The sequence below is a fragment of the Podarcis pityusensis genome (genome assembly GCF_964106645.2).
Source record: "Podarcis pityusensis genome assembly, chromosome: 16".
In the NCBI taxonomy this organism is placed as follows: domain Eukaryota; kingdom Metazoa; phylum Chordata; class Lepidosauria; order Squamata; family Lacertidae; genus Podarcis; species Podarcis pityusensis.
In genome coordinates, this window is record NC_138041.1 from 7859671 (window position 1) to 7886553 (window position 26883).

Sequence of the window (26883 nt, forward strand, 5' to 3'; positions counted from 1 at the left end):
GTTAAAGGGGTGCAGGGACAGCTTAGCAGATCCCACAGGAGGTGATGATGATGGCCCCTGATTTGGGTGGCTTTAGAAGACAATTAGACAAGTTCACGGAAGATCAAATAATCCTGGGACCTATCGTTTGTTAAGGGTGCTGAGAGTTGTTGCGGATATTAACACGAATAGAAGTCGCAAATATTGCAGTTGTTGTATATGGGATTATTATGATGATTGGAATTTAAATGAAATTAATAAGATGTTGGAACGCAGATTAAAAAACACACCCATCAAACCATCAGATCTAGCATGCCGGGGGGGGGGCACCTAAATTATTTAATTTGGTAATTGAAAGATTGGTATGAGTAACTGTATTGTAATTTGGTATTGTTTTAATGAGGCTATCACTGGGTTGTAATTGAAAATTAATAAAAATTATTATCATGAGAGTTGTTGGGATGTCCTGCATAGAGCTGCAATTCCTAGAGTGGTTTAAGAATCAATCCTTCTTCCCAGGGAACTCTTGAAAGGCCCCCCTCCCCTTTTTTTTAAGAGTTGGAAGAGTCACACACCTCTCTCCACACTTCGGAGAAGTGGGATGCCTGCTTGCGTGGCAATCCCTCCTGTCACCACCAGAGGGCCTCCATCCCCCAGCACTCACCTGTGGCTGGTTGACCAGGTAGCGGCACAGCTCCCCAATGTACTGGAAGATGGTGACGTGATGGCGCCGGCAGTCGGGCCAGAACTGGCTGGCAGAGAATTTCTTCTTCAGAACGCAAGTGGCCCCTGGAAGGAGATGGGGTTCCTTGAGAAGGAGAGAATAGCTGGGAGCCAAAAGATGCCCAAGCATAACTCGCATCACCACCACTTTATCATTTCTTTTTCTACATTTTAAAGCAAGTTTCTAGTCCTTATTACTTACTGCATTTTTTTTTATTTCAAAGGAAGTTTCTAGCCCTCATTATTTATTGCACTTTCTTTCCTTTCTAAATTCTAAAACAAGTGTCTTGTCAGTATTTATTGCATTTTCTTTTATTTTTCAACTCTAAATCATGTTTCTGGTCATTCATTGCATTCGCTTGTTGCGTCATATTTTTAAAAAGCAGAGGTCTAGCCGTGGCTATTCGTCAGGACGGCAAAACAGAGCCTGCAGGTTCAAGGGCAGTCTACCTCTGAATACCAGAACGCTGGGGTGGTGCTAAGGAACAGCGGAGGCCTATCGCCCCTGTGCCTTGCCTGGAGGGGCTTCCTTGGCTGTCCACAGTTGGAAGCAGAGTGCTGGGCTAGACTGACCCTCGGCCTGATCCGGAAGAGCACTTCTTGTCCCCACTTAGTGTGGGGAGGAAAATAGCCTAGCTGGTGGAAGCAATGATGCCAGGGGGACTTTGAGCTCCCAAAAATCTGGAGGCAAAGGAGGGATTCTGTGTCAATTTGTTGAAGCTGCAGAATTGCACCCAAGCAGCAGCAATCGGCCAGAAAATAAGCTGAAACTTGCAAATTGGGGGCAGTGCATCCTCTCTCTCTGATATCCTAACACTCGAGACTTGAAAGAGGTCAGGCTGAGTCTCTTCTGGGCAGCCCAGAAGTCAAGACTTTCAGCAGAGGCATACTGAACTGGCTAGATTAACAGAGGCAATTAGAGATCACACTAGACAAGAGTTTTAAAAACCATGTGGAAAATGCAGAGAATACTTCACAAAACAGTGCCCTAAAATACATACCTGGACTTGTTTCGATTAATGTCTGCAGGAGACTTTGTGGATATTTAAGTTATAATTAGAAAAATCTTAATAATTATTCATAAAGGAAACAGCTTATAAGAAGTAAATAAGGAGGCTAGATACAGGATAAAGGAAGTCTTTTATTTAGTTGTTTGTATTATTGTATGTTATGCTTATTGTATGTTATATTCATGTTTAATGAGGGTGGATTTCTGTATCTGGGGGGTTTATGTTATGTTGTAAATAAAATTTCCAATTAAAATTTACAAACTAAAAAAAAAAAGACTTTCAGCAGAAGCGAGGGAGGTCAGGACCACGGACAGCTCCCCGAGTCTATGTGTCTCACTCTCCAGAGCCCAAGGGTCAACCACAGATCACGGACTGGTGCTCCAACATCTCGTGGAAAAGTATGCCTCAACAAAAGGAGGGTCTCTTTATGCAGATTTTATAGATTTTAAGTCTGCCTTTGATCTTATACCTGAGAAAGGCTTTGGAAAAACCTAAGTGACACAAATATAGACACACACATCTTGATTCTTATTCGTAGTTTGCATGAAAACACACAACTTCAGATCAGATGTGATCGGCAGGGGCATTTAACTAAAGAAAACCAGACCCACACTGGAATGAAGCAAGGCTGCATCCTTGCACTCCATTTTATTTAACTTTTATATTAACTCCCTAACTGAAAGTCCATCTGTCAAAATTGGTAAATATGTCCCTTCCGGTCCTTCTCTATTCTGACGATGCAATTTTAATTTCTCTCTCCTGTGTGGGACTACAGTAATTATTAAGAACTTCAGCAGCCTACTGCAAAAACTGAACAAGTAATAGTTAACTATACAAAATCCAAAGTAATGGTGTTTTCTAAGAAAAAAGAGAGAGAGATAAATGGCAGGTTGACAAGCAGCCCACTGAACAGGTAACTTTTTTTAAAAAAAATATCTGGACATAATTTTTAATGAAAAGGGTTCGTAGAATAATCAGATTATAACTGCAGCTGCAAATCCTCAAAGGACCATCAAAGCAATCACAAGGTTCTGTTATGGGGAAGGAGGTCAATATATTCCAACAGCCATCCAGGTATTTGTAGCAAAGGTTTTATCACAAAAGGCTCCCAGGTGTGAAATTATCATAACGCTGCCCCTTTTGGAATTCTACAAATTCTTTCATTTTCCGCTGGGAGATTCCTTCCTGTGTGTCCAACACAGCAGTTCGCCTGGAGGTCAGACAAATCCCAGTTAGATCCCAGTTAAATGCTGGGCTCGCTACAGCACCACGTGGGTGCATCTTCTTGGAGGAACTAACAATTTGTTTGTTTTTAAAGGGGACTTGCCCAGCTCTACAATCGCTGGAGGGGCTGGAGAGGTGACTGGGGACTGGGGACCTCTGGACCCAAGATACTCAAAATGGGAAATGACACAGGAGAGAGTGGGGGTGGTTTCGCTCTTGAGTGGGACAGCCTCCTTGCCGGTGCCTTCCTTGGGGCAGCTGACCCACAGCACGATACGATAGTCTTTATTATCATTGTCCCATACAGAACAACGAAATTGAAAAAATCTACATCAGACATTCAAAAACCAACAAGCCTGCTATCCCAGCTATCCCAGCCTGGTTAGCCCCCTAGAAACTCTGATACCCCATAATTAAATGCAATATACTCCCATAGAGACTACCTTAAAGGTAAAGAGACCCCTGACCATTAGGTCCAGTCGTGGCCGACTCTGGGGTTGCGGCGCTCATCTTGCTTTATTGGCCGAGGGAGCCGGCGTACAGCTTCCGGGTCATGTGGCCAGCATGACTAAGCCGCTTCTGGCAAACCAGAGCAGAGCACGGAAACGCCGCTTACCTTCCTGCCGGAGCGGTACCTATTTATCTACTTGCACTTTGACGTGCTTTCGAGCTGCTAGGTTGGCAGGAGCAGGGACCGTGCAATGGGAGCTCACCCTGTCGCAGGGATTCGAACCGCTGACCTTCTGCTCGGCAAGTCCTAGGCTCTGTGGTTTAACCCACAGTGCCACCCGCGTCCCTAGAGACTACCTTACACTGTGTTTAAAATCAACATCGCATTTGGGTAGAAACTGTTTTTCAGGTGGCTATTCCTAGCCTTTATAACCCTGTACCTTCTTCCAGAAGGCAGAAGCTGAAAGAGGTCATTTCTGGGGTGCGCACTATCCTGCACTATCTCTGCAGCTTTCCTTTGACACCTGGAAGCATAGATTTGATTCAAGGTGGGAAGAGTGCACCCAATTATTCTCTCCGCAGTTTTTACAACCCTGGACAGCATTGTTTTTTTCCTGACTGTGCAGCTCCCAAACCACACACACAGACCGTAGGTTAATACACTCTCCACAGTACAATGGGAAAATGCCATCAACAGGTCCTTTGAGAGATTGTTTTTCTGGAGGATTCTCAGAGAATATAACCTCTGCTGTGCTCTCTTCATCAGGTCTTTGCTGTTTTCTCCCCAGGTTAGGTCATCTCTCAACTCCATTCCCAGAAATCGAAACACTGAGACCTGTTCCATGAACTTCCCCTCAATATTAAGTGGCTGAATATTCAATTTACAAGTCCACAATAATCTCTTTTGTTTTCTTTAAGTTAAGGAGTAAGTTGTTTTTCCTGCACCACTCCCCCAACTGCTCAACTTCCTTCCTATAGGTCGCCTCCCCCTCTCCAGCTGTGATTAAACCAACCACTGTTGTATCCTCTGCAAACTTAATGACCCGGCATTTGCAACCACAAGCCAGTTTCCTCCCACCCAAAGAAAAAAAAAAGCCACTCCATGGGCTCCACTCCACCAAGCCCCTGAACCTACCAAGGCCAAGAGTGCCAATGACCCCCAGAAGACTCCCTGCCATGTGGTAGAGGGGCAAGGCCACGTAGATCACGTCCGAACGGGATGCCCCCACCAGCTGGTAGAAGCCCAAGCACATGATGGATTTGAGGTGACTGATGCGAGCCGCCTTGGGGAGTCCTGGAACAGAGAGGAGGGTAGGAAGGAAGAGGTGAGCTGTTCCCTCTCCCTTTTTGTCAATTCTGCCCCCCACTCCAATATTTCAGAACCAGACATTTCAGAAGTACAGCGCTACCTCGGTTTAAGGACAGTCCTGTTTACAAACTATTCGGTTTACAAACTCCGCAAAACTGGAAGTAATGTCCTGGTTTGCAAACTTTACCTCGGTCTACGAACGGAAGCTGAGCGGTGGAAGGGCACTGGTGGCAGGAGGCCTCATTAGGGAAAGTGCGCCTCGGTTTAAGAACGGCTTTGGTTTAAGAACGGACTTCCAGAACAGATTAAGTGCATAAATTGAGGTACTACTGTACCTTATTATTATTATTATTATTATCATCATCATTATTATCATTATTGCTATCACTGTTATTATTATTGGGGTGATCCTCTTTTGCATACCTGGATAAGTATGTTATAATAAGTGTTGCAGCGTGAAATGTTCCTGGTCAGCCACTCCCTTTTGCTGAATATTCCCTTCCACAACCCTCCTCCCCTTGATTTTCCATTTTTTTCCTTTCGGCGGTCAACATTTTCTTCAATTACAGGTAACTTACAACTTACATGCATTTAACTTGCACACATTCAGCTTTATACATGCTTGGCAATTTTTAAAAAATTAGAAAGGGGGTGGACATCTGGCGGGAGGAGGAGACTTTGGCAATCCCACCCACCACTGAACCCTATGTGCTTTGACTATATGGGATTTTGGATTTAGGCACTATCCTCAGAACGAGCGTTGCCTATATTTCAGAAGCAGAAGCTCCAGAAGTTCCACATTGTAACTGTTGTTGTTGCTGTCATCGTTCTTTGGTGTAGTGGTCCTCTTTTGCATACTTGGATAAGAATGTTATAACTGGGATACTGCAATGAAATGTTGCAGCGTAACATGTTCCTGGTCAGTGCTCCAAGGCAGACAAGACTACCCTTTTGCCGGATGCTCCCTTCCATGACCCTGGTACCCTGATTCCCTCTTTTCTCTGACATCCAGGCAGCATTCCATGGCCAATGAGAACGCTCTGTCCCCATTGGGATTTCCCCATTTATCTGGTGGGCGTAATTCTGCAAACCTTGGGGTTCCCTCAAACCGGCTGGGACCTCCTGCTTATCCTGATGGATGGTACTGTTCTGCCTTCTCATCCATATGAGAACAAGTTCTCTGTTAGTACAGAAGCAAATGAATCGGCTGCTGGAGGAAGCATTTGCTTTGCATTCCAAAGGTTCCAAGTTTGATCCCCGTCATCTGCAAGTAGAGTTGGGACTGTTCCATATCTGAAATCCCAGACGGCTGCGGCCAGTCAGAATAGACAATACTGAGCTAGGCAGACCGAAGTGGTACAGTCCGGCACTTAAATTTCTGGACTGCACCACTTCTGCTTGTGTGTGTTTGGGGCTGGAGACACCATTAGTTTCAGCACTTCTCCACTGGTTAGATGGGGAATAAATTCCTTACAGGCAAATGCACTGATTACTACCGTATTTTTCGCTCTATAAGACGCACCAGACCACAAGACGCACCTAGTTTTTGGAGGAGGAAAACAAGAAAAAAAATATTCTGAATCTCAGAAGCCAGAACAGCAAGAGGGATCGCTGCGCAGTGAAAGCAGCAATCCCTCTTGCTGTTCTGGCTTCTGGGATAGCTGCACAGCCTGCATTCGCTCCATAAGACGCACACACATTTCCCCTTACTTTTTAGGAGGGAAAAAGTGAGTCTTATAGAGCAAAACATACGGTATTTACTTAGTGTGTTGATATCCCCCTGTTTTCTCCAAGGAGCTCAAAGTACTTGGTTCTTCCCTTCCTGAATTCCAATAATAATAATAATAATAATAATTTATTTATACCCCGCCCATCTGGCTGGGTTTCCCCAGCCACTCTGGGCGGCTTCCTAAATATATATAAATAAAAATAAAACATCAAACATTAAAAATTTCCCTAAACAGGGCTGCCTTCAGATGTTTTCTAAAAGTCAGATAGTTGCTTATTTCCTTGACATCTTATTATAGGTTGGTTAATTAACCTGTGAGGTTGGTTGGGCTGAGAGGCCATGACTGGACCCAGGCCACACCCGGTGAGCTTCACGGCCGAGCGGTGGATTCAAACCCTGGCCTCTCCCAGGTCCTGGCCTGACACTTTGACCGCTACACCAGAGGTGGAATAGCCTAGGTTTCTGCTACCTGTACAAACTGCCCACTATACCTGTGGTCCCCGAGGTGAAGATGTAGAGGCAGGTATCCGACAAGCTGCCAGGAGTGGAGAGTTCAAAGGGGACGGGCTCCTCAGACGCTTTCTCCAACAGATCCTGGAGCCCAGTCACGTGGGGAGGATAGGGCCCCTTCCCCAACACCCAGACCGCCACGCCCATTTCCTCCAAGCTGGAAAGGATGGGCTCCACAGCTTCAAAAAGCTCTGCAAAGAGACAGAGAGACGGAAAGATGGAAGTAAGCGTCAGTATACAATGTGGGCTGACCAGGAATCGCCTAACTCAGTTAAGGCTGCAGCCTCCTCCATACGCACATTTAGGCGCTACGATACCACCTTAAACACTCCTGGCTCCCCCCCCAAAAAAATATAATAATAATTCTGGGAGCTGTAGTTTGTTATGGGTGCTGAGTGGTGTTAGGAGACTCTCCAGTTCCCCTCATGGAACTACAACTCCCAGAGTTCCCTGGGAAGAAGGGCTGGTTGTGAAACCCCTCAGGAAACTGTTGCTCTGTGGGGAGAAGGCGGGGGGTGTCTCTCACAAACTATACTTCTCAGAATTATTGAGGGTGGGGGAGCCATGGCTGTTTTAAAATGGTATTATTTAAAATGGTAGACACAGCCCGGGATGAAAAGGACCGGCTGTGGCTCATGAACTCCTGAGTTGGCTGTTAACTCCTGGATAATACAAAGAAATAGGATGAAACGCTGGAGAGATGCTGCCAGTCAGTGTAGACAACATTGGATAAGCTGGACCAAAAGTCTGGCTCACGATATGGCAGCTTCCTATATGTTCCTATTTACTCATATCATGAGGACTGGAATCTTAAAAATTATTTTTAAGGGTAGGCCATAGCTCAGTAATAAGAGCACCTGATTTGCTTTGAGAAAATGGTGAGGATTGAATTGGGATTTAGAAATTGAAGAAGTGGCATGGAAAGACTGTGGACAAATGCAACGCATAAATCCATATCGGCAACAGACAGAGAAAGAGCCCTTAAAAATCATACATGGTTAGTACTTAACACCTTGACGCCTAGTCTATATAGACCCAAACAGTTCTCCTTTGTGTTGGAGAGGTTGTCTCTCTATAGGGATATATCGACACATGTGGTGGAAGTGTCCAAAAACAGGAATGTTCTGGGGAAATGTTTTTATAGAGATCTCTTTGATGACAAGGCAGACAGTACCAACGACTGGCTTTGCTTAACTTGTATAGTCAGGATTAGGGTTGGGCCATATCTGGTTTTCAACATTGTGATATATCACCTGCCAAACATTGCAAAATACTGATATTTCACAATGTCTGAAATAAGGATGGTGCTAGGCATTGGCTGGCTTCACGGTTTTCCCCGCATCGTGATTTTTGCATAGCACACGAACACATATAATGATTTATGATAATTTGCCAGGGCAAAAATGATGAAACTGGTATCATGTTATGGCTTGCAAACCAGCTTTGGACGATATAATCGCCCAGCCTTGTCAGGATATGCCATAAATTAAAAACAAAGAATTTGTACCCCATCTGTTAACCGCAGCAAGAAAGACCATTGCCAGGGCATGGGAATAACTGCAATTATTGATTTGAAAAGCTCTTATGCGCCTTTATTTTCCCGTAATTAAGATAGCCATGCCACCCAAAATGGGTCTCATGACCTTCTAGATCTAAAATATCCCAATTTTTTAATGTACACCAATCTTTCAACCAGAGAAGACATGAGGCTTCGTAATATAACCTGTAGCCACTTCTTTCTACAATATCTATTAATATCTTATGCTTTACTCTTGGTTTTTTACCCTTCCACAAAAATTTAGAAATTTCTTTTTGCCACTTATCAATACAGCTGGTCTTTCCTATAATTGGAATTGTTTGGAATAGAAAGAGTAGCTTCGGTAAAACCATCATTTTAATTACCGAAATACGGCCCAAGAATGATAAATTTAACCTAGTCCATGTCTCCAACTGTCTTTTGATATCTTTCCAACAATTGGTATAATTATCTTCATATAAGTTAATATTCTTTGGTGTTATCCATACTCCTAAATACTTATGTAATTTTGGGGTAGATTTTTATTTGTATTATTTTTTCATCTAGCGACAGATTTTTAACTAATAGTTTTGTCTTGTTTAAATTCAGTTTAAACCCCACGACTTTACCATAACCATTGTTGGGGAAACCGACATGGAAATTGCAGGTAGCAAGAGGACGGGGAAAATATGGTAACTTTTAGGGAAGTCTGGGGCGACTTTATAGATTATACAAATAATGAGGCATATGGCAGAACGGTGCCTATGGTCTACAGCAGAGTTTGGCATGCGTAAAGCACACATTTCAATTAGTATTTGTTGTTCTTCCCTCCTGCCTTTGTATAAACCCTGTAGAGCATCGCCGCTGCGGATACAATATATCTTTTCATTTGAGGAAAACAGTCCAAGCGATAGAGATTATCGGGCATCTTTTCGTGTTTGTTAAGATTGTGATGATTTTAGCATATACACTTCCAATGAGGTTCTGCAGTGCATTTGGAGATGACTCTCCGATTGCAGGTAGCTGTTTTTATCTTTAATATTTATTTACTTATCACCTGGCCAGTGATCCATGCGACGGTCACCTCCAGGCTTGACTACTGTAATTTGATCTACGCGGGGCTGCCCTTGAAGCTGTCCCAGAAACTCCAGCGGGTGCAGAATGCTGCAGCGAGGCTCCTCACGGGGTCTCTGCCATGGGAGCATATTCACCCAGTGCTTTTCCAGCTGCACTGGCTCCCGGTGGAGTACAAGGTCAGATTTAAGGTGCTGCTTTTGACCTTTCAAGCCCTTCATGGCCTAGGACCCTCGTACCTACGGGACCACCTCTCCCGGTATGCCCCACGGAGGACCTTAAGGTCCATAAATAACAACACCCTAGTGGTCCCAGGCCCTAAGGAAGTCAGATTAGCCTCAACCAGAGCCAGGGCCTTCTCAACACTGGCTCCGGCCTGGTGGAACGCTCTGCCTCATGAGACCAGGGCCCTGCAGGATCTGATTTCTTTCCGCAGGGCTGGTAAGACAGAGTTGTTCCACCTGGCCTTTGGCTTGGAGCCAATTTGATTCCCTCCCCCTCTTTCTTTTTCCTTTCTCCTCCTGTGATGAGGCTGCATTTTAATATTTCAATATTTTAATGTATTTTAATCTTGTTTTTAAGTTATATTCATTCAACTTGTTTTTATTATTGCTTGTTAGCTGCCCTGAGCCCAGCCGTGGCTGGGGAGGGCGGGGTATAAATAAAAATCATTATTATTATTATTATTATTATTAAAATGAGCACCCGATTTGCAGGCCCAAGGTCCCACGTTCGATTCCCACCATCTCCAAGTAGCATTGGTGTCTCCTGCCTGCAGAGCCGCTGCCAGTCAGTGCAGGCTATATTGAGCTAGCCGGATCAAAAGTCTGGCTCAGCAGAAGCCAGCGTTCTATACGGCCAGCTAACCTCAGTTTCCCCACTGAGAGCGAGGGCAATCTGGGCTGGCTTCCGCGGTCCCACTCCCACCTCCCTCGCTAGCCGGAGAACGCAGCCATTAGTCACGCACGGGGAAGGTCCATTCGCCGGCCTTTTGTCTCCGCTGCTGCCCCTGCCCCCACCCCAAAGATGACGACAGCCCTCCGCAAATTGAATCAACCCGGCAGGCAGCAGCAGCAGCGATGCGTTAATCCCCACAAAGGCCTCCCAGTTCCCTGCGATGTGGGAAGCAAGCTTTGGTTCAGGCTGGGGTATTAATTAGTGGTTCAAAAAGCAGCCTTGGGAGTCTTCTCACGCTGCAGGAGGACCGACAAAGGAGGAAGTGGTTTGTTGTTGAATCCCCTTATTATCCCTCGAGAGCGCATTTGAAGCATGCAAAAGAGCAGGCTGCAGGATCCGGCCAAACAGGACCCATCCTGCTCTCCTTCTGGCAAGTCCACAAGGAAGACCTGAGCGCAACAGTAAATCTCCCCACCTGCGGCCCCCAGCCACTCATACTGAGGTAGACTTGCTCTGAAGCTGGAGGTTCTAGGCAGCCATTTTGCCTCCGGCGAGGCCTCCCTTCCATGAATTTGACTAGTCGTCTTTGAAAGCCACCCTGAGGTGGTTTTCGGCACCTTCAGAAGAGTCTGCTGGAGCCGGCCAAAGGGGGCCTATCCAGTCGTTGTTGTTGTTGTTTCTTGAATTTATACAGCGCCCTGTACCTGGGCGACTCAGGGCGGTTCACAGAATAAAATCAAGATCTAAAACCACAAAATACCTGCAACATAGCTCAGTCGGTAGAGCACAACTCTTAATCTCAGGGTTGTGGGTTTGAGCCCCACGTTGGGCGAAAGATTCCTGCATTACAGGGGGTTGGACTAGATGACCCTCGGGGTCCCTTCCGCCTCTTATGATTCTATTATCCTGTTTTCACAGTGGCCAACCGGGTGCCCTAATGGGAAACCCATAGCAGGACCCGAGTTCAAAAGCAACTTGTGATCCCAGCAGCATCTGTGGCAAATATTCTCCCTTCTGCACCCATTCTGCTCCATTTCAGACACACCGAAACAGGCCCCATAAGCCGATTTGCCTTACTCCAACACAGCCCATTTATTAAAATGGGAATAAAAGGCATCTTTTTATGATGGCAACGTCCTTCGGAGACAGGCCAAACTTGAATACCACACTGGAAGGCCACAACTCCCCACTCCCTATCTCAAACCGATACCTTTATCTCTCCCGTTATAAAAAGAGAACCTTGAGTTGGCCTGACTCAATCAGTCCCTCCTTGTTAAGCAAGTCGTGTTCACAGCGGAGGCTATTTTTAACGTGGATGCTTTACGTATATTCAGATGCAAGCCAAACACATTCTCATATAATTTAGGCCTGTGCAACTTCTATCCAAATACACTTCTTGTTTTTAAGGCAATTGTTTGTAATTGATGTGGTTTTATTAAAATTATTTAATTATGGCAGGCATTGATGCATCTGGGGTGTATGATTTATCAAGTCCCTACATGAAACTGAATATTTTGTGGGACATAGTCTTGTTTGATCATTGAATTCTAACCTATCCCTTTCAAAAATGGATATAAACATTAGTTTCTTGAGCATCTCCCCCCAGTTTGGAGATACATATGACCTTTGGCCTGCTACCAAACTCTAGCCTTGCTGATTCAGCTAATTATGATTTGATTAGGGTTTCTCAGCACCGCATCAATAATCAATACCAGCTGATTATAGGTCAAAAACACCATATCAACATTTTAGATTTGCAAAGCTAGCACTTTGCAAAGTTTTTAAGCTGTAACCTCATTTTACCTTCTTTTCTGTGGTGTTTAAGTTAAGGAAATGTATTTGCTATGAGCCTGGAGACACATCTTGGAACACAGAATTTTCCCATGTGCAGATACGAAAAGGGGTGGGGGTGGGAGGCTAACTGTCCCTCTTAACTCTGTAATTGTTACAGAAGGAACTTATGGTGAACAACTTCACAGCCGGCGTCAGCTACAAAGAAACCAGTCCAACAACAACTGTTGCGGTTGCATCCAACATTAGCCCTACTCAGAGTAGAACCGTTACAATTAATGGACAGGACTAACTTAGATGAATTCATATAAATGGGCTTGCTCTGAGCAGAAGTTAACTGCAGAATGACCCTCTGTATAAAACTCTGGAGTCCCCATTCAGAATTTCGGGTAGTGTAAAAGCTGTTATTTCGGGCCAAAGCGGATGAAATTTACAGGCGCGGGAGACCTTCCAGAGTTTTAAGGCCACTTAAAAAAAAAAAAATAGGAGTAGCGGCTCCTATAGCCATAGCTATTTATCTAGCACAGGGAGGGAAGTCCAACAGGTTGATTGCGATCTACTGTTCGATCCCCGGGAGGTTTTGGTAGATCGCGGTCATTGCTGGGTCTCTTTCCTTAGCGTTAATAAAATAGAATCCAGCCTGCCCCCTCGCCCCGCCCTCCATTGTTTGACGATGGAGTTAACTCATCGAGGCTGTGAGTTTCCCCAGCGATCTGTTGATGAGTGGATGTTCCCCTTTCTCCTTTGAATTCTCAAAAATCAGGGCTTTTCTCCTCCCTAAAAAAAACCTCAGAAACTGTGACCTGAACCCCTCAAAAAGGGGGTAGATCACTGCCAGTTTTTAATTCTGTGAGTAGATCGCAGTCTCTCGGGAGTTGGCCACCCCCTAGCAGTATGTATATCTCTATGTGTAATCCAATTTTATGGACATATAATCCAATCTCAGAGTCGACCCATTGAAATTAATCAATATGCCTGACTTGGATGAATTCAGCGGGCTGAATCCGAGTAGAACTTAGTTGGGAAACAGCCCTTGGGAGGGTTAAGCGATTATTTCCATCAGGCTGTGCCCCTCAACTCTGATGAGCAGCCATTCCATCAGGCTATATAGGAGAGGAAGAGATTGGACCGCAGGGCCTCTGCCAAAAGACCAGCAACTTTTAGCTCCTCCTCTCCTTGAAATCTTTTTTCTTCCCCATTTCAGCTATTCATGACAAGAACTCCACAGCTAAGAAACTGGGTCTGAGATTTCTTTCTTCCTTCCCCCTCCCAAACCCGTTTTCCTTTTGTGCCGTGGCTCTTGGTGCGGAAACCCGAGGGCCGGAACGTTCTTATCGCCGACTTTTGCAAGCTGCTCTCGGAAGAGACCAACACTGTAAATAAAGAGCCCTGCTAGATAAAAATAAAAAGTCCATGGCGTCTTGCATCCTGTTCCTCCCCCCGCCCCCCAAATCCCTGGCCAGAGGCTCCAAGGAACCCCACAAACAGGGTGTGGAGGCGTTTTGATAGCTGAAAGGTATTTATTGTGGCCCTGCCTTTAAAGCTGCAAATTAACCCAAATTTATTTGGAACTGCACCACTCTCGTTGATGCAACCTGCCCTGGGATAAAGGGTAAAAAATAATTATAATGATAATTACAATATAATAATAATAATAATAATAATAATAATAATAATAATATCCTTCCCTGCTCTCTGCCCTCCAGTGTCTGGTACTCAAAGGTACACTGAACCTGGAGGCTCCACTCTTCTCTGCTCGTATCTAATCCATTATCAGTGATGCCTCCCTGGATCAGAGCAAAGACCAGCCTCCTGTCTCCAACAGTGAGCAGCAGCCAGGAAGCCTAGAAGCACAGCCCTCCCTTGTTGTGTGTTCCTGGTATCTGGCATTCAGAGATAAACTGGGTCTGAACAGGGAGGCTCCATTCCTAATGGCGATGGCTGTTTGTGCCTTGCCCAGTCCAGCCTCTTGTCTTACCCAGTTATCAGCCAGATGCCCTAATGGGAAGGGCACTAAGGCACGGCCAACAACTGCTATTCTAAGTTAGACACCCTCTGCATCTGGAAGTTCTCTTTAGCTAACCATCCTGTAGGGAATGTTTATATTTTCTTAGCGGATGATCAGAAATAATCACTAAATGTGCCCACTGTTTGCGTGCAATAAAAAAGAAGGGGACCCATCTCCTAAAGCAGATATTATTATCATTATCATTACCTTTATAAGTAATGATTTTATTTGTACCCTGCCCATCTGACTGTGTTGCCCCAGCCACACTGGGTGGCTTCCAACACATATAAAATCATAATAAAACGTTAAACGTTTAAAAACTTCAATATACAGGGCTGCCTTCAGATGTCATCTAAAGGTTGTACACTGGAACCTTGGTTCTCGAACGTAATCCGTTCCTGGAGTCCGTCCAAATCCCAAAACCGTTCGAAAACCAAGACGCATCGGACGTTTGGCTTCCAAAAAACTTTCGAAAACTAGAACACTTACTTCTGGGTTTTCGGGAGCCAATTTGTAGGTCAACTAAGCTGTTTGAGAACCAAGGTTCCACTGTATTGTTGCTTATCTACTTGACATCAGATGGGAGGGCATTCAAAAGGGTGGGTGCCACTACCAAGAAGGCCCTCAGTAGGACCTGATATGGGGGACCTGTGGCCCTCCAAGGGCTGTTGGGACTCCAAGTCCCATCAGCCATCATGGCCAACTATCAAGCATGATGGGAGTTGGAGTCCAGCAACATCTGGGAGGCCACAGGTTCTCTGCCCCTCTCCTAGACACATATCCCAGCCAATCAGGGATCACATATAATTACTGACTCTTTTTTTTTCATTCAACATGCTAGCATTAGAGAAGAGAGCAACGCACCCAGCACCCTACAGAAAAGCAAAGAGTGACAAATTCTCCTTGCTATGGGGCAGAATGTCGCCAAACTGGTTGCATTGCGCCCTGGGTTGGGGGGGTAGAGGTGACACAGCCGCCCAGGACTGATTTGGCTGTATTCCTGAATAATCAGCACATTCTATCACCCTTAGCAATGGAAAGACCGGTGAAACAGCCACAATGAGGCTGCCTGTTGCAGCTCTGCTTGAGTCCCTGCGCTGGGCTCGCCTCCTTGCAATCAGGTCCTATCAGGGACAGCTAATGCTACCACATCTCTGCAGCGGTCCAGCCATTCCAAATTCAGAGATGCAGCACAATGGCCTGCTGTCAGAGGAGGCTGACTATCCTATCTCTGTTTGAGTTGCTGCTCACCTTCTTCCAAACAGCCTCTACCGGGGTAGAGGAGAAAAACAGGGGGTAATTGCGCTCTCTCTGTACACACAGTTAGAATATTCTCTCGTTCTTAAGGCAAGAGCGAAAAAAGAGTACTTGTTCTCCAAAGAGGGTGCCTGCCACGTCTCTGTAAGAGTAGCTGCTCTGGGCTCATTTCCTTTCAGTGTCTATGTGTGCAATTCTGAAACCGATGCGACTGTTGGCTTTTTCGCAGATTAGTTGGGCTGCAGAAAGCGTGCAGGGGAGACCACACATTCAAGAAACGCAAAAGTAACTTTTGCTTGGTTTAATAACAAATAACAAAAACTCCTTTTACACTAAATTACATTATATCAATAAGTGTGACCCATCCACCAGGGTACTGAGAGAGTTATATGCTGCTCTTTATATACTATACCCAACAGCTTCATTAACACAACTTAACAGCACCTGCTATGCTGCTTCACAGCTGTAAAACCGGGTCATGTTATTTGCTCTGGCCCTTAAAGACATACTTGTGGAACAATAACGAAACCTAAAATTTAAAGAAACCATCCAACAGCGACTGGAACACTTCAGACATTCCAAACACAGAAACAGAGGATTTAAACGTTTTTGTATTGTATTGTTTTGTATTGCTATGTTGTGAACCGCCCTGCGATCTTTGAATGAAGGGTGGAATAGAAATTGAATAGGTAAATAATAAGGATTTGCCCCTGGAAGTAGCTGCCCACCGCACCTCTGGTTGCTACAGGGGGCTTTGAACCAGGAGACACAACCAATAGAAAGCCCGAAACCAGGTTAAAACCCACTAACAAGCAAGCAAGCCCATGTTTAGCGTGACCCTGCACAAACATGCAGAGAAGTCGATCCTGCTATTCTCAATGAGGAAGGGGCGTAGCACAATGGCAGATCATCTGCCCTGCATGCAGAATCACCCCGGGTTCAATCCACAGCATCTCCAGGTGGGGCTACAAAAGACTCTTCTCTGGAGAGCTGTTGCCAATTGATGGAGGCGACGCTGAGCTAAATGGACCAATGCTCTGACTCTGCAACATAAGAAAAGCCTGCTGGATCAGGCCAATGGCTCATCTAGTCCAGCATCTGATTATCGCAGGGGCCCACCAGATACCTATGGGAAACCAGCAAGCGGAACCCAAACCCAGGACCCTTCTCCCCACCTGTGTTTTCCAGCAAACTGGCATTCAGAAGCAACTGCGGAGCCAATGTGGCTGGTAGCCATTCTTAGTCCTCTCCCCCATGAATCCAGTTCTCTTTTAAAGCTGTCCAAGTTCATGGCTATCATTGCCTCCTGTGGCAGGGAGTTCCATAGTTCAACCCTGTGCTGCTTGAAAGAGGACTTCCTTTTATCTGTCCTGAAACTTCCAGCGTTTGGTTTCGTTGGGTGCCTGAGAGTTCTAGTACTAGGAAAGAGGAGCAAAGCCTTTTCCTCTATCCGTTCTCTCCGTGCAGTGCGTAATTGCATAAACTTCCATCGCAGTGCAGTGATAAAACCGCTCACGCATTTGCAAAGCTAAGCAGGGTCTGGTACGGTTTCCAATTGGAAGGGGATGCTGCGTTGACATTTCTGCATTGCAGGGAGTTGCACTAGATCAGGCTTTCCCAAATTTGGGTCCCCAGCTGTTTTTGGACTACAATTCCTATTCTCTGGTCCTGCTAGCTAGGGATGATGGGAGTTGTAGTCCAACAACAGCTGGGGACCCAAGTTTGGGAAACTCTGGACCAGAGTTCCACTACAATTCCAACTACAATTCAATGAGAGGACCCAAACACCCCAAGCTTTCTCCATAGGGGAATCACTCCCTCCCCTTGAACCCCCCTTGAGATGACAGCCTGAAAGCTGCTGCCAGTCCGTGTCTACAGTACTGAGCTAGATGGACCACAATGGGTCTGATTCAGTCTAAGGCAGCTTCCTACCTTCCCACGGAGCAGCGGTCTGTTTTGGGAAGAGAGTACTTAGCCCTCCCTACGTTCCCTAATAGGGGTTTACTCCCAAGTAACGCGAGCCTTGGATCTCAGCCTCTGCAGACCCCCAAAGTTCGCCAAGTCCCTTTTACAGACCCGAAAGAACAAATCGCGACGGGGTGGGGAGTGGGGGGTATGCAACTCACCGTGCGCCACCAGGACCGCCCTGGCGCCGCAAGTGCGCACGCAGTGGAGCAGCGCCCCTCGGCGGAGCGCGGTGCCCAGGAAAGCCGGCACGACGCCCAGCTTGGCCAAGCCGATCCAGGCCCAGATGAAGGTGGGTTCGTTGCCCACCAAGAGCGCCACCGTCTGGCCGGGCAGGAGCGGCGGCTGCCCGTCGGGCAAGCGGAGCAGCGCGTTGGCCACGCGGTTGCTCTGGCGCTCGGCTTGGCCGTAGGTGAAGCTGCGCTCCTCGAAGCGCAGGAAGACGCGCTGGGGCCGCGCTCGGCACAGGCGCCCGAAGCGCTGCGCCAGGCTGAGCGCGCCCGCCTTGCCGTGCAGGAGCCGTCGGCGGCAGCGCCAGGCGCGCACCAGGAAGGCCAAGTCGGCCAAGGCGAGCGGCCGCAGACGGCCGGGCAGCACGGCCAGCAGCAGCCCCAGCAAGCCGGCGGCGGCCAGCGCCAGCGCCGAGGTGAGCCACATCGTGGCGCGCCGGAGGAGGATGGAGACGACGGGGAGGACGGCGCGGCGGCTGCGATGGCTGGAGCTAGAAGAGGGCAGAGCGGCGGGAGGAGGAAGGAGGAGGCGGGCCAGGGCGGACCGCCGAAGGAGCCTCTGCCGCCAGCCAGCCAGCCCCGCCTCCGCTGCGAGGCCCAGGGAAGGAGGGGCGCCAGCCGCCCCTCACCAGGCGCCCTCGGCGGCCGGAGGTGGAAGCAGCCCGAGGAGAGAGCCAGGAAGCAGGCCAGGCGGAGCTGGAAGCCGTCCGGGCTCGGGGAAGAAAGGGGCCTCTCCATAGCAGTGGCTGCTGGGGAAGGCGAGCCGGGAGGGCTGGCCGTCGGGGCTCCTTTTGGAGGGCTGATCAGGCAGAGGGGAGCCTCTCCAGGACCCCCCCGCGCGCGCGTAAGTCAGTGGGCAAGGCGCACGGCCGAGGAGAGCTTTCCATGCCACAAGCTGCCCGGTCTTGTGGTGGGATCCGTCGGGGTTCCCTTACTCCGGTTTTTGGACGCGGAGCATCATCCGCCAGAGACCATCAAGCACACGTGTCGGATAGATTTCATGGAGGTCCGTCTAGCGCCAGTTGGGCTAAATGATGGCTAAATGGAGCCTCTCGCCTCAGGGGCAGTCTACCTCCACGGATCAGAGGGGAGCAGGGGTGCCTTCACTTACTACTGGTGAGCTTTCTAGCTCAACGGAAGAGCATCTCTGCCCACGATGCTGAAGGTCGCAGGTTTAAGCTCCAGGTTTGACTGAGAGACCCCACGCCAGGCAATTGCACGCCAGGCAATTCTGTCTTTCACTGCCTCCCACAGTTTGGTCAAACTCATGCTGGTAGCTTCGAGGACACTGTCCAACCATCTCGTCCTCTGTCGTCCCCTTCTCCTTGTGCCCTCCATCTTTCCCAACATCAGGGTCTTTTCCAGGGAGTCTTCTCTTCTCATGAGGTGGCCAAAGTCTTGGAGCCTCAGCTTCAGGATCTGTCCTTCCAGTGAGCACTCAGGGCTGATTTCCTTCAGAATGGATAGGGTTGATCTTCTTGCAGTCCATGGGACTCTCGAGTCTCCTCCAGCACCAGAATTCAAAAGCATCAATTCTTCGGCGATCAGCCTTCTTTATGGTCCAGCTCTCACTTCCATACATCACTACTGGGAAAACCAGAGCTTTAATTATACGGACCTTTGTTGGCAAGGTTGTTTCGGCAATACTGAGCTTAAATGGACCAAAATGCAACTTCTTTAGGCTCCCATTTAAAACAGCTTTCATAACAGCCATGAGACCCTGGAATTTGCTCTTTAGAGGAAGGACTGTCACTCATTGGTAGGGCATCCGCCTTCCATGCAGAAGGTTTCAGGTTCAATGCCAGCATCTCCCAGTAGGGTTGGGAGAGACCCCATCTGAAATCTCAGAGAGCTGCTGCTAGTCCGTGTAGACAATACTGAGCTTGATGGACCAATGGTGTGGACTATGCAGAGTTAGACAAATTAACAGGAAGGATTCGAAACCGGCGGGACCAGAATTTTACCAAAGACTGGAGTAAATTTACGAACTAGATGAAAAGTATTTGTGATGATCAGACGACGTTTGTAGGTTTGCAAGAAGTTCTGTGAGGAGTATTGTTGGAAATATTGTAAAAATGGAAAAGGGGAGATGATAAGTTAAGGGAGGTAAAGACAATATAAAATTAAGTAATGCATAAAAAGAGGTTAGGACGGAAGATCATCGGAGGTGCTGATGGAAGTCCAAAAAAAGTGTATTTGTAATAATTTGTGTGGTACATTTTATAATTTGTATGTTAAAATTAATAAAAATGTATATAAAAAAAATAGATGGACCAACAGTGTGACTTCCATGTTGAGTTGGAAGCAGAATGTTGGACTCGGTGGACCTTTGAAGAACAGGCCTCCTCTTCTCTCCTCAAAGCCACTTGCCATTTATAGCTAATGTTTTAGAGGAGGGACAGGGGACTCCTCCGGGTAGTGATAGACAGCAGCTCCTATCCAGCACGCCTAGTGGTCAGGAATGGGCTCCTTTGGGAGGAGGGGGTTGGATATAAATTTATTTTTTAAAAAAAACCTAGCAACATCTGGAGGGCCGCAATATTCCCCCATCCCCTGGCTTTGGAGAATTCAAACAACTTCTGTGCATCAGTTCAGCAAGTCTTACAACGAGCCTGCAAGGTATGCCAACGGGACCCAATATCCGTGGGAGGAGAGAGAAATTGGGTGCTACCTTGTGGCTCCAGGCAGAACAACGCAACCCTGGGTTTAAGGTGGAATTAAGCCTCGGGTTTCCAAGCTAGACATGCAGAGAGGGATATGTCAGCATTCGTTCCTGAGGGCAGCCCTGTAAAAACTCTCAAGTGGCAATTTATTTTAAAGAAGGCAGGGAGGGTGCACGCGAGAGAGATCTAGGGCACCCTTCCCCAGATGTTTCCAGATGTTTGGGGCTACAGCTCCCATAATTCCTGGCCATTAGCAGAACTGGCTGGCGCCAACAGGGAGCAAATTCCAAGACCTATGGAGGGCACTGGGTTATGGAAAGTGGTGCCAGGGCGTTACAGAAACCTATAGCTATTTGCACAGACTGCTTGAACAACATACGGAAGTTCGCCTCTTTTATATACTGAGTCACACGGAGACTCTGGTGCTATGAGCCTTTGCTTAAAAGATCCAGCAAGATTGCAGTCCTTGTGAATAATTGTTGGCATCTGTCTGTCTCGAGAGACAATGGAGTGCACCTCCAGGGGTGAAGTCTAACCACTGGAGAATCTTGGCCTGCTGTGGCTGCAGAGACCAGTAACCTAGAACTGCTGCCTCCTGCGTTGTTTTTGCTGCTTTAGCAGCATGAGAGTGACCACCCCGAGGCACAAGCCTGGGCAGTGTGTCTGGAGCTCCTGGGCTGACCAAACGACAAGACCCCCCTCTCAGCCTTGCGGATGTGGACCAAAGGAAAGCAGAGCAAGACATTTGGGCACCAGCTTGGCTGCAGGAGTTGCCGAAAGGAGGTGTACAAGACGCCGCTCAACAGTCTTAGGGACTCCACCCTGGATTTGTGTAGGGTTTTCTCCTGACAGCAGCTACTACTATGCCAGAGATCCACTGTCCTGTGATACCATATTTGAGTTTGTACTACTGATGAAGCCCAGGACGGCGAAACAAGGCTAATATTCCGGAAATCCTTGTCTTAGACTCTGTGAAAGGATTCTGTGGAACTGCAACAACCTTTCGTGTGGAATGTTGGACACTATGAACAGACAGGTGGAATAGACACTTACACATATATGGACCGTATGCATGAACTGATTAGAGAATGAACTGATCCACTGGGTCTTCTGCTTTTTTCGTTGAACTTTATGAGCTACTTCTGTTGAAATCTACAATTCAATACAATGAATGTTGTTGTTGTTTAGTCGTGTCCGATTCTTCATGACCCCATGGACCAGAGCATGCCAGGCACTCCTGTCTTCCACCACCTCCCACAATTTGGTCAAACTCATGCTGGTAGCTTCAAGAACACTGTCCAACCATCTCGTCCTCATTCATCCCCATCTCCTTGTGCCCTCCATCTTTCCCAACATCAGGGTCTTTTCCAGGGAGTCTTCTCTTCTCATGAGGTGGCCAAAGTATTGGAGCCTCAGCTTCAGGATCTGTCCTTCCAGTGAGCACTCAGGGCTGATTTCCTTCAGAATGGAGAGGTTTGATCTTCTTTCAGTCCATGGGACTCTCCAGAGTCTCCTCCAGCACCAGAATTCAAAAGCATCCATTCTTCGGCGATCAGCCTTCTTTATGGTCCAGCTCTCACTTCCATACATCACTACTGGGAAAACCATAGCTTTAACTATATGGACCTTTGTTGGCAAGGTGATGTCTGTGCTTTATACAATGAATAGTATATATTATTTTTTCAAATGTACAGCTGGTTACGTCTTGTGTGTTTATTGAATGTTTCACAGAACCAGAGGTTTATTGTTGTTTTGGGTTTTCTCCTGAGCTTTTTCTTCTCCTGAAACTATCCTGCAAGGCAGTGGAGGTTTATGATCAGAGTTTTTCTTCTCCTGGATAGGCTACTTTCCCAGGTCAGCGAGCCCCATCTGCCCCTCATTTCCCTCTATAGCATGTGCAAAACCCGCTTTCTTGACCGTTGGATCCACCGTTGCTCTCGTTCGCTCAATCTGCCTGTCTTCGCATGCAGGGGAAGCCCCTAACTCACTGAGGGTTTGAGGTTCATTGGCTCCGCTCACCTGGTTGAGCCGGCCAGTGGAAGCCATTTCCCGAGGTGTGGGCGCTGTTGCATGCCAACAGCCTCTGGGAGCCACAGGTGAGAGCTGAGTGCACCAAAGGTGGACAAACTGGCCAATAATAATAATAATAATAATAATAATAATTCATTATTCATACCCCGCCATCTGGCTGGGTTTCCCCAGCTACTCTGGGCAGCTTCCAACAAAACGCAAAAATACAATAACCTGTTAAACATTGAAAGCTTCCCTAAACAGGGCTGCCTTCAGATGTCTTCTAAAAGTTTGGTAGTTATTTTTCTCTTAGACATCTGGTGGGAGGGCGTTCCACAGGGTGGGTGCCACTACCGAGAAGGCCCTCTGCCTGGTTCCCTGTAACTTGGCTTCTCGCAGCGAGGGAACCGCCAAAAGGCTCTCGGCGCTGGACCTCAGTGTCCAGGCAAAATGATGGAGGTGGAGACATTCCTTCAGGTATATTGGACCAAGGCCGTTTAGGGCTTTAAAGGTCAGCACCAACACTTTGAATTGTGCTCGGAAACGTACTGGGAGCCAGTGTAGGTCTTTCAAGACCGGTGTTGAGTATGACATGTCCCCCACCAGAGGTACCGCCCCTCCCAAGAAAAAGAAAAGGCTGATTTAAATAGAAATCTACAGAGTCAGGTCCATTTCACTCAGCACTGCTTACATTAACTGGTACCAGCTCATCAGGGTTTTGGAAATGAGCTTTTCTGGGAGCTGGCACCGTGTGGACTTCACGTGGTCAGTGGGCTGGTGGGCACCGGGTGCAGAGACTGCTGCAAAGACGAGGACCGAGTGGGCGACAGGGGCCTTTGAGGGACCCAGCTGGGCTGGACTCCCACCCGCAACATGCACACTCCGTCCAAGCGCCCCCTGAGAGCCAGTGTGGTGTAGTGGTTAAGAGCAGTAGACTCGTAATCTGGTGAACCGGGTTCGATTCCCCGCTCCCCCACATGCAGCTGCTGGGTGACCTTGGGCCAGTCACACTTCTCTGAAGTCTCTCAGCCCCACTCACCTCACAGAGTGTTTGTTGTGGGGGAGGAAGGGAAAGGAGATTGTTAGCCGCTCTGAGACTCCTTCGGGTAGTGATAAAGCGGGATATCAAATCCAAACTCTTCTCTTCTTCTTCTCTCGAACCACAGCCCGTCACCACACACTTCTCATCTCTATGGTTTGCAAAAGTCAGAATAAACCAGCTCTCTCCCTGTAAAGAGAAGAAAAAAAAGAAATGAGCTTTTCTTGCCCCAACCTGAAGATACCAGGGTTTAAACTTAGGCATATTTGCGTAGAAAGTACATGTTCTGCCACTGGGTCTCGTTTGGCCTGTGCCCTAGAAAGAAAATTGAGATTCTAGCCCTGGGAGTTGACTTAAAACAGGAAGAAAAGGAGCTTCCTGATACAGTAGATTAACTGCAAACAGCTCTCCAGAGTTTTAGACAGGTAACCTGTCTCACGGCCTACCTGCAGATGCCAGGAATTGAACGCGGGGCCTTCTGCATGCAAAGCAGGGGTTCAAGACCCTTCCCTTGAAAAAGAATGTAAGGTTCTAGTCCTCATGTTGTTCTGAATAATGGGCAATGGGTCTTCGGGGTTCCAGGCGGGGGTCACTTCCTAGCCCTATCTGCAGCTTGAACCTGGAACCTTCTGCCTCTGAGTTTTGGCTCATTCCTAAAGATACAACGAGGCCCTCGCATTTCTGGATAAAGGGCCGATTTAAAAAGGAATAGAGGAATCTGCCTTATACCAAACCAGGCGCTTAGTCCAGCTTAGCTCAGTGTTGTCTACGAAATGGCACCGTCTCCATGTTTTCAGGCCGAAGTCTCTCCCAGTCCTACCTGGAGACGTCGGGAATCGAACCCAGGACCTTCTGCGTGCAAAGGAGGTGCTCAGCGGCACTTCCCCACTGACCTGCCAGCAGCGCGAAGAAAACAACCAGCCCTAACCTTTCCCCTACTTAAAGGCAGTTTGTGGGAGTTTTTTTGGTTCCCCGCCGCCTCTGGGCAAAGCTTCCTCCATCACTATGAGTTGCAGATGTTTTGAGGAATGGAAAGCAGGAACCGCAACAGAAATACCCACGTTTCCGCCCTTCCCCTGCCGCCTCCTGAGGTGTTTCCAGCAGGCAGACATTCCTTGCCGTTTGCTACAAATGACTTGCTTGGCGCAAGCCAGAACTCGCTGGGAAACTGGAAAGCTGCGGAAAGTGTGAAGCTTTCCCCCCTCGGCTGTAAAGCTAGAACTTCGAGCAAAAGATACAAGAAGAATCTTCTAGGTTCTGCAAGATCACATTCACCCGGTGCTATACCAGCTGCACTGGCTCCCGGTGGAGTACAGGATCAGGTTTAAGGTGCTGGTTTTAACCATTAAAGCCCTATACGACTTAGGACCCTCGTACCTACGGGACCGCCTCTCCTGGTATGTCCCACGGAGGAACTTACGGTCTTCAAACAAAAACATCTTGGAGGTCCCAGGCCACAGGGAGGTTAGGCTGGCTGGGCTCAACTAGAGCCAGGGCTTTTTTGGCTGTGGCTCCAATCTGGTGGAACACTCTGTCACAAGAGACTAGGGCCCTGCGGGACTTGACATCTTTCCGCAGGGCCTGCAAGACAGAGCTGTTCCACCAGGCCTTTGGCCAGGGCACAGCCTGACTCCCTCCTTTGGCAATCCTCACAGAACTCTAGCCCAATGGTTGCTATTAATTTGATTTGAACTGATTTTATAATGAAATGATTTTAGAATGTTGTGCTATTTTACTGTTGTTAGCTGCTCTGAGCCTGGCTTCGGCTGGGGAGGGCGGGATATAAATAAAATTATATTATTATTATTATTATTATTATTATTATTATTATTATTATTAGGTGCCGCAGCCGACTTAAGAACGCAGGTCGAGCTAGGCTGGCCAAAGAGGCCAGCATCCTGCCCCTAAGGACCTAGGAATCTAGATAGACTGGTCTGGAGCTGGAGGTTCTGTAAGAGCATCCGAAGAGCCCAGCTGCAGGATCAGGTCAATGGACTGCCTGGCCCAGCATCCTGCTCTCTCACAGTGGCCAAATGCCCCTAAGGACCTAGGAATCTAAGATAGACTATCTCTGGAGCTGGAGGTTCCATAAGGAACACATCAGAAAAAGCTTTCTGAGCGTAAGAGCTGTTCGACACCAGAATGGACTCCCTTGGGAGGTTGTGAACTCTTTTCCCCTTGGAGGTTTTCAAGGCCATCCGTCACGGATACTTGAGCTGAGATTCCTGCATTGAAGGGGGCTGGACTAGATGAGCTTTGGAGTCCCTTCCAATTCTACAATTCTGTGTTTCTGAGGGCATCAGAAGAGCCCGACTGCTGGATCGGGCCAATGGCCCAGCTTAGCTCAGCACCCTTCTCCCGCAAGCGGTCAAACGGATACCCCAATGGGAAGCCCATTATCGGGACCCAGGTACAAGAGTGACTCTCCACCAACAGCAAAGCTGGAACGCAGCCGTCGTGGCTGGGAGCTGCCGAAGCTATGTGGTAGGCAAGCAAGCTCCCTGCTTTATTTTCGACTCGGGCCTTGAATCCGAGCCAGCTCCGAAGAAACCGCTCCGGGCCAAAACCTCAGGAATGTAAGGCGATACAAACCCGAGAGCTCGTCGGAGGGCGTGCAAAGCGAACAAGAAGTTCTGTCGCTCCAGCATCTTCCCGCATGGCACGTAGGAGGTACTGCGGTTTGATCCCACGCATCTCCAAGGCTGGGGGTGTGGTGGGAGCAGGTCTAAAAACCCCAGAGAGCCACTACCAGCCAGTGCAGACAGTAATGGGCTAGATTGGCCAATGGCCTGACTTGCCAAACTTCCCATGCCCCGATTTAAATCAGAACCATGAGGACTGGGTCCTTGTTTTGTTTTTAAGGGGAAGGTACAGAGCAAAGAAGGGAGGCGGGTGGTGCTGTGGGTTAAACCACAGAGCCTAGGACTTGCCGATCAGAAGGTTGGCGGTTCGAATCTCCGCGAGGTGAGCTCCCATTGCTCAGTCCCTGCTCCTGCCAACCTAGCAGTTTGAAAGCATGTCAAAGTGCAAGTAGATAAATAGGTACCGCTCTGGCGGGAAGGTAAACGGCATTTCCGTGCGCTGCTCTGGTTTGCTAGAAGCGGCTTAGTCATGCTGGCCACATGACCCGGAAACTGTACACCAGCTCCCTCGGCCAATAAAGCGAGATGAACGCCGCAACCCCAGAGTCGGCCACGACTGGACCTAATGGTCAGGGGTCCCTTTACTTTTACCTTTACAGAGCAAAGAGGTAGAGTTGAGCTGGGTTCAATCCACCTCTGGTGGGAGAAACTTTTGCCTGAAACCTTGGACGACCCCCTGCCAGTCAGACAGCTTCCAGGTGGCCAAATAACCCCCCCCCCTTTCGTGCCGATTGTATGCAAGGAAAGGGACCCTGCTCTGGAAGCTGTAAAAGGACTTAAGACACCCCCTGCCCGGTGGCCGCAACCCCCCCACCCCTGCAGCGCAGCACACAAACACGAGTCCAAAACAGGTGAAC

The 26883-nt window shown here is 47.9% G+C and overlaps 1 protein-coding gene across 1 annotated transcript in view; it reads right to left on the reverse strand.

The window, feature by feature from the left end:
- The window catches only part of SLC27A3 (solute carrier family 27 member 3), a 29174-nt gene extending 10877 nt beyond the window's left edge, over positions 1–18297 (reverse strand). Inside the window, exons 1-4 of the mRNA XM_080984704.1 lie at positions 17604–18297; positions 6916–7125; positions 4522–4680; positions 644–768 (exon numbers count right to left, since the gene is read on the reverse strand). Coding sequence (XP_080840830.1) covers positions 644–768; positions 4522–4680; positions 6916–7125; positions 17604–18099 — 990 coding nt within the window. The 5' untranslated portion in view covers positions 18100–18297. The remainder of the gene's footprint in view (positions 1–643; positions 769–4521; positions 4681–6915; positions 7126–17603) is intronic.
- Positions 18298–26883: the final 8586 nt, after the last annotated feature.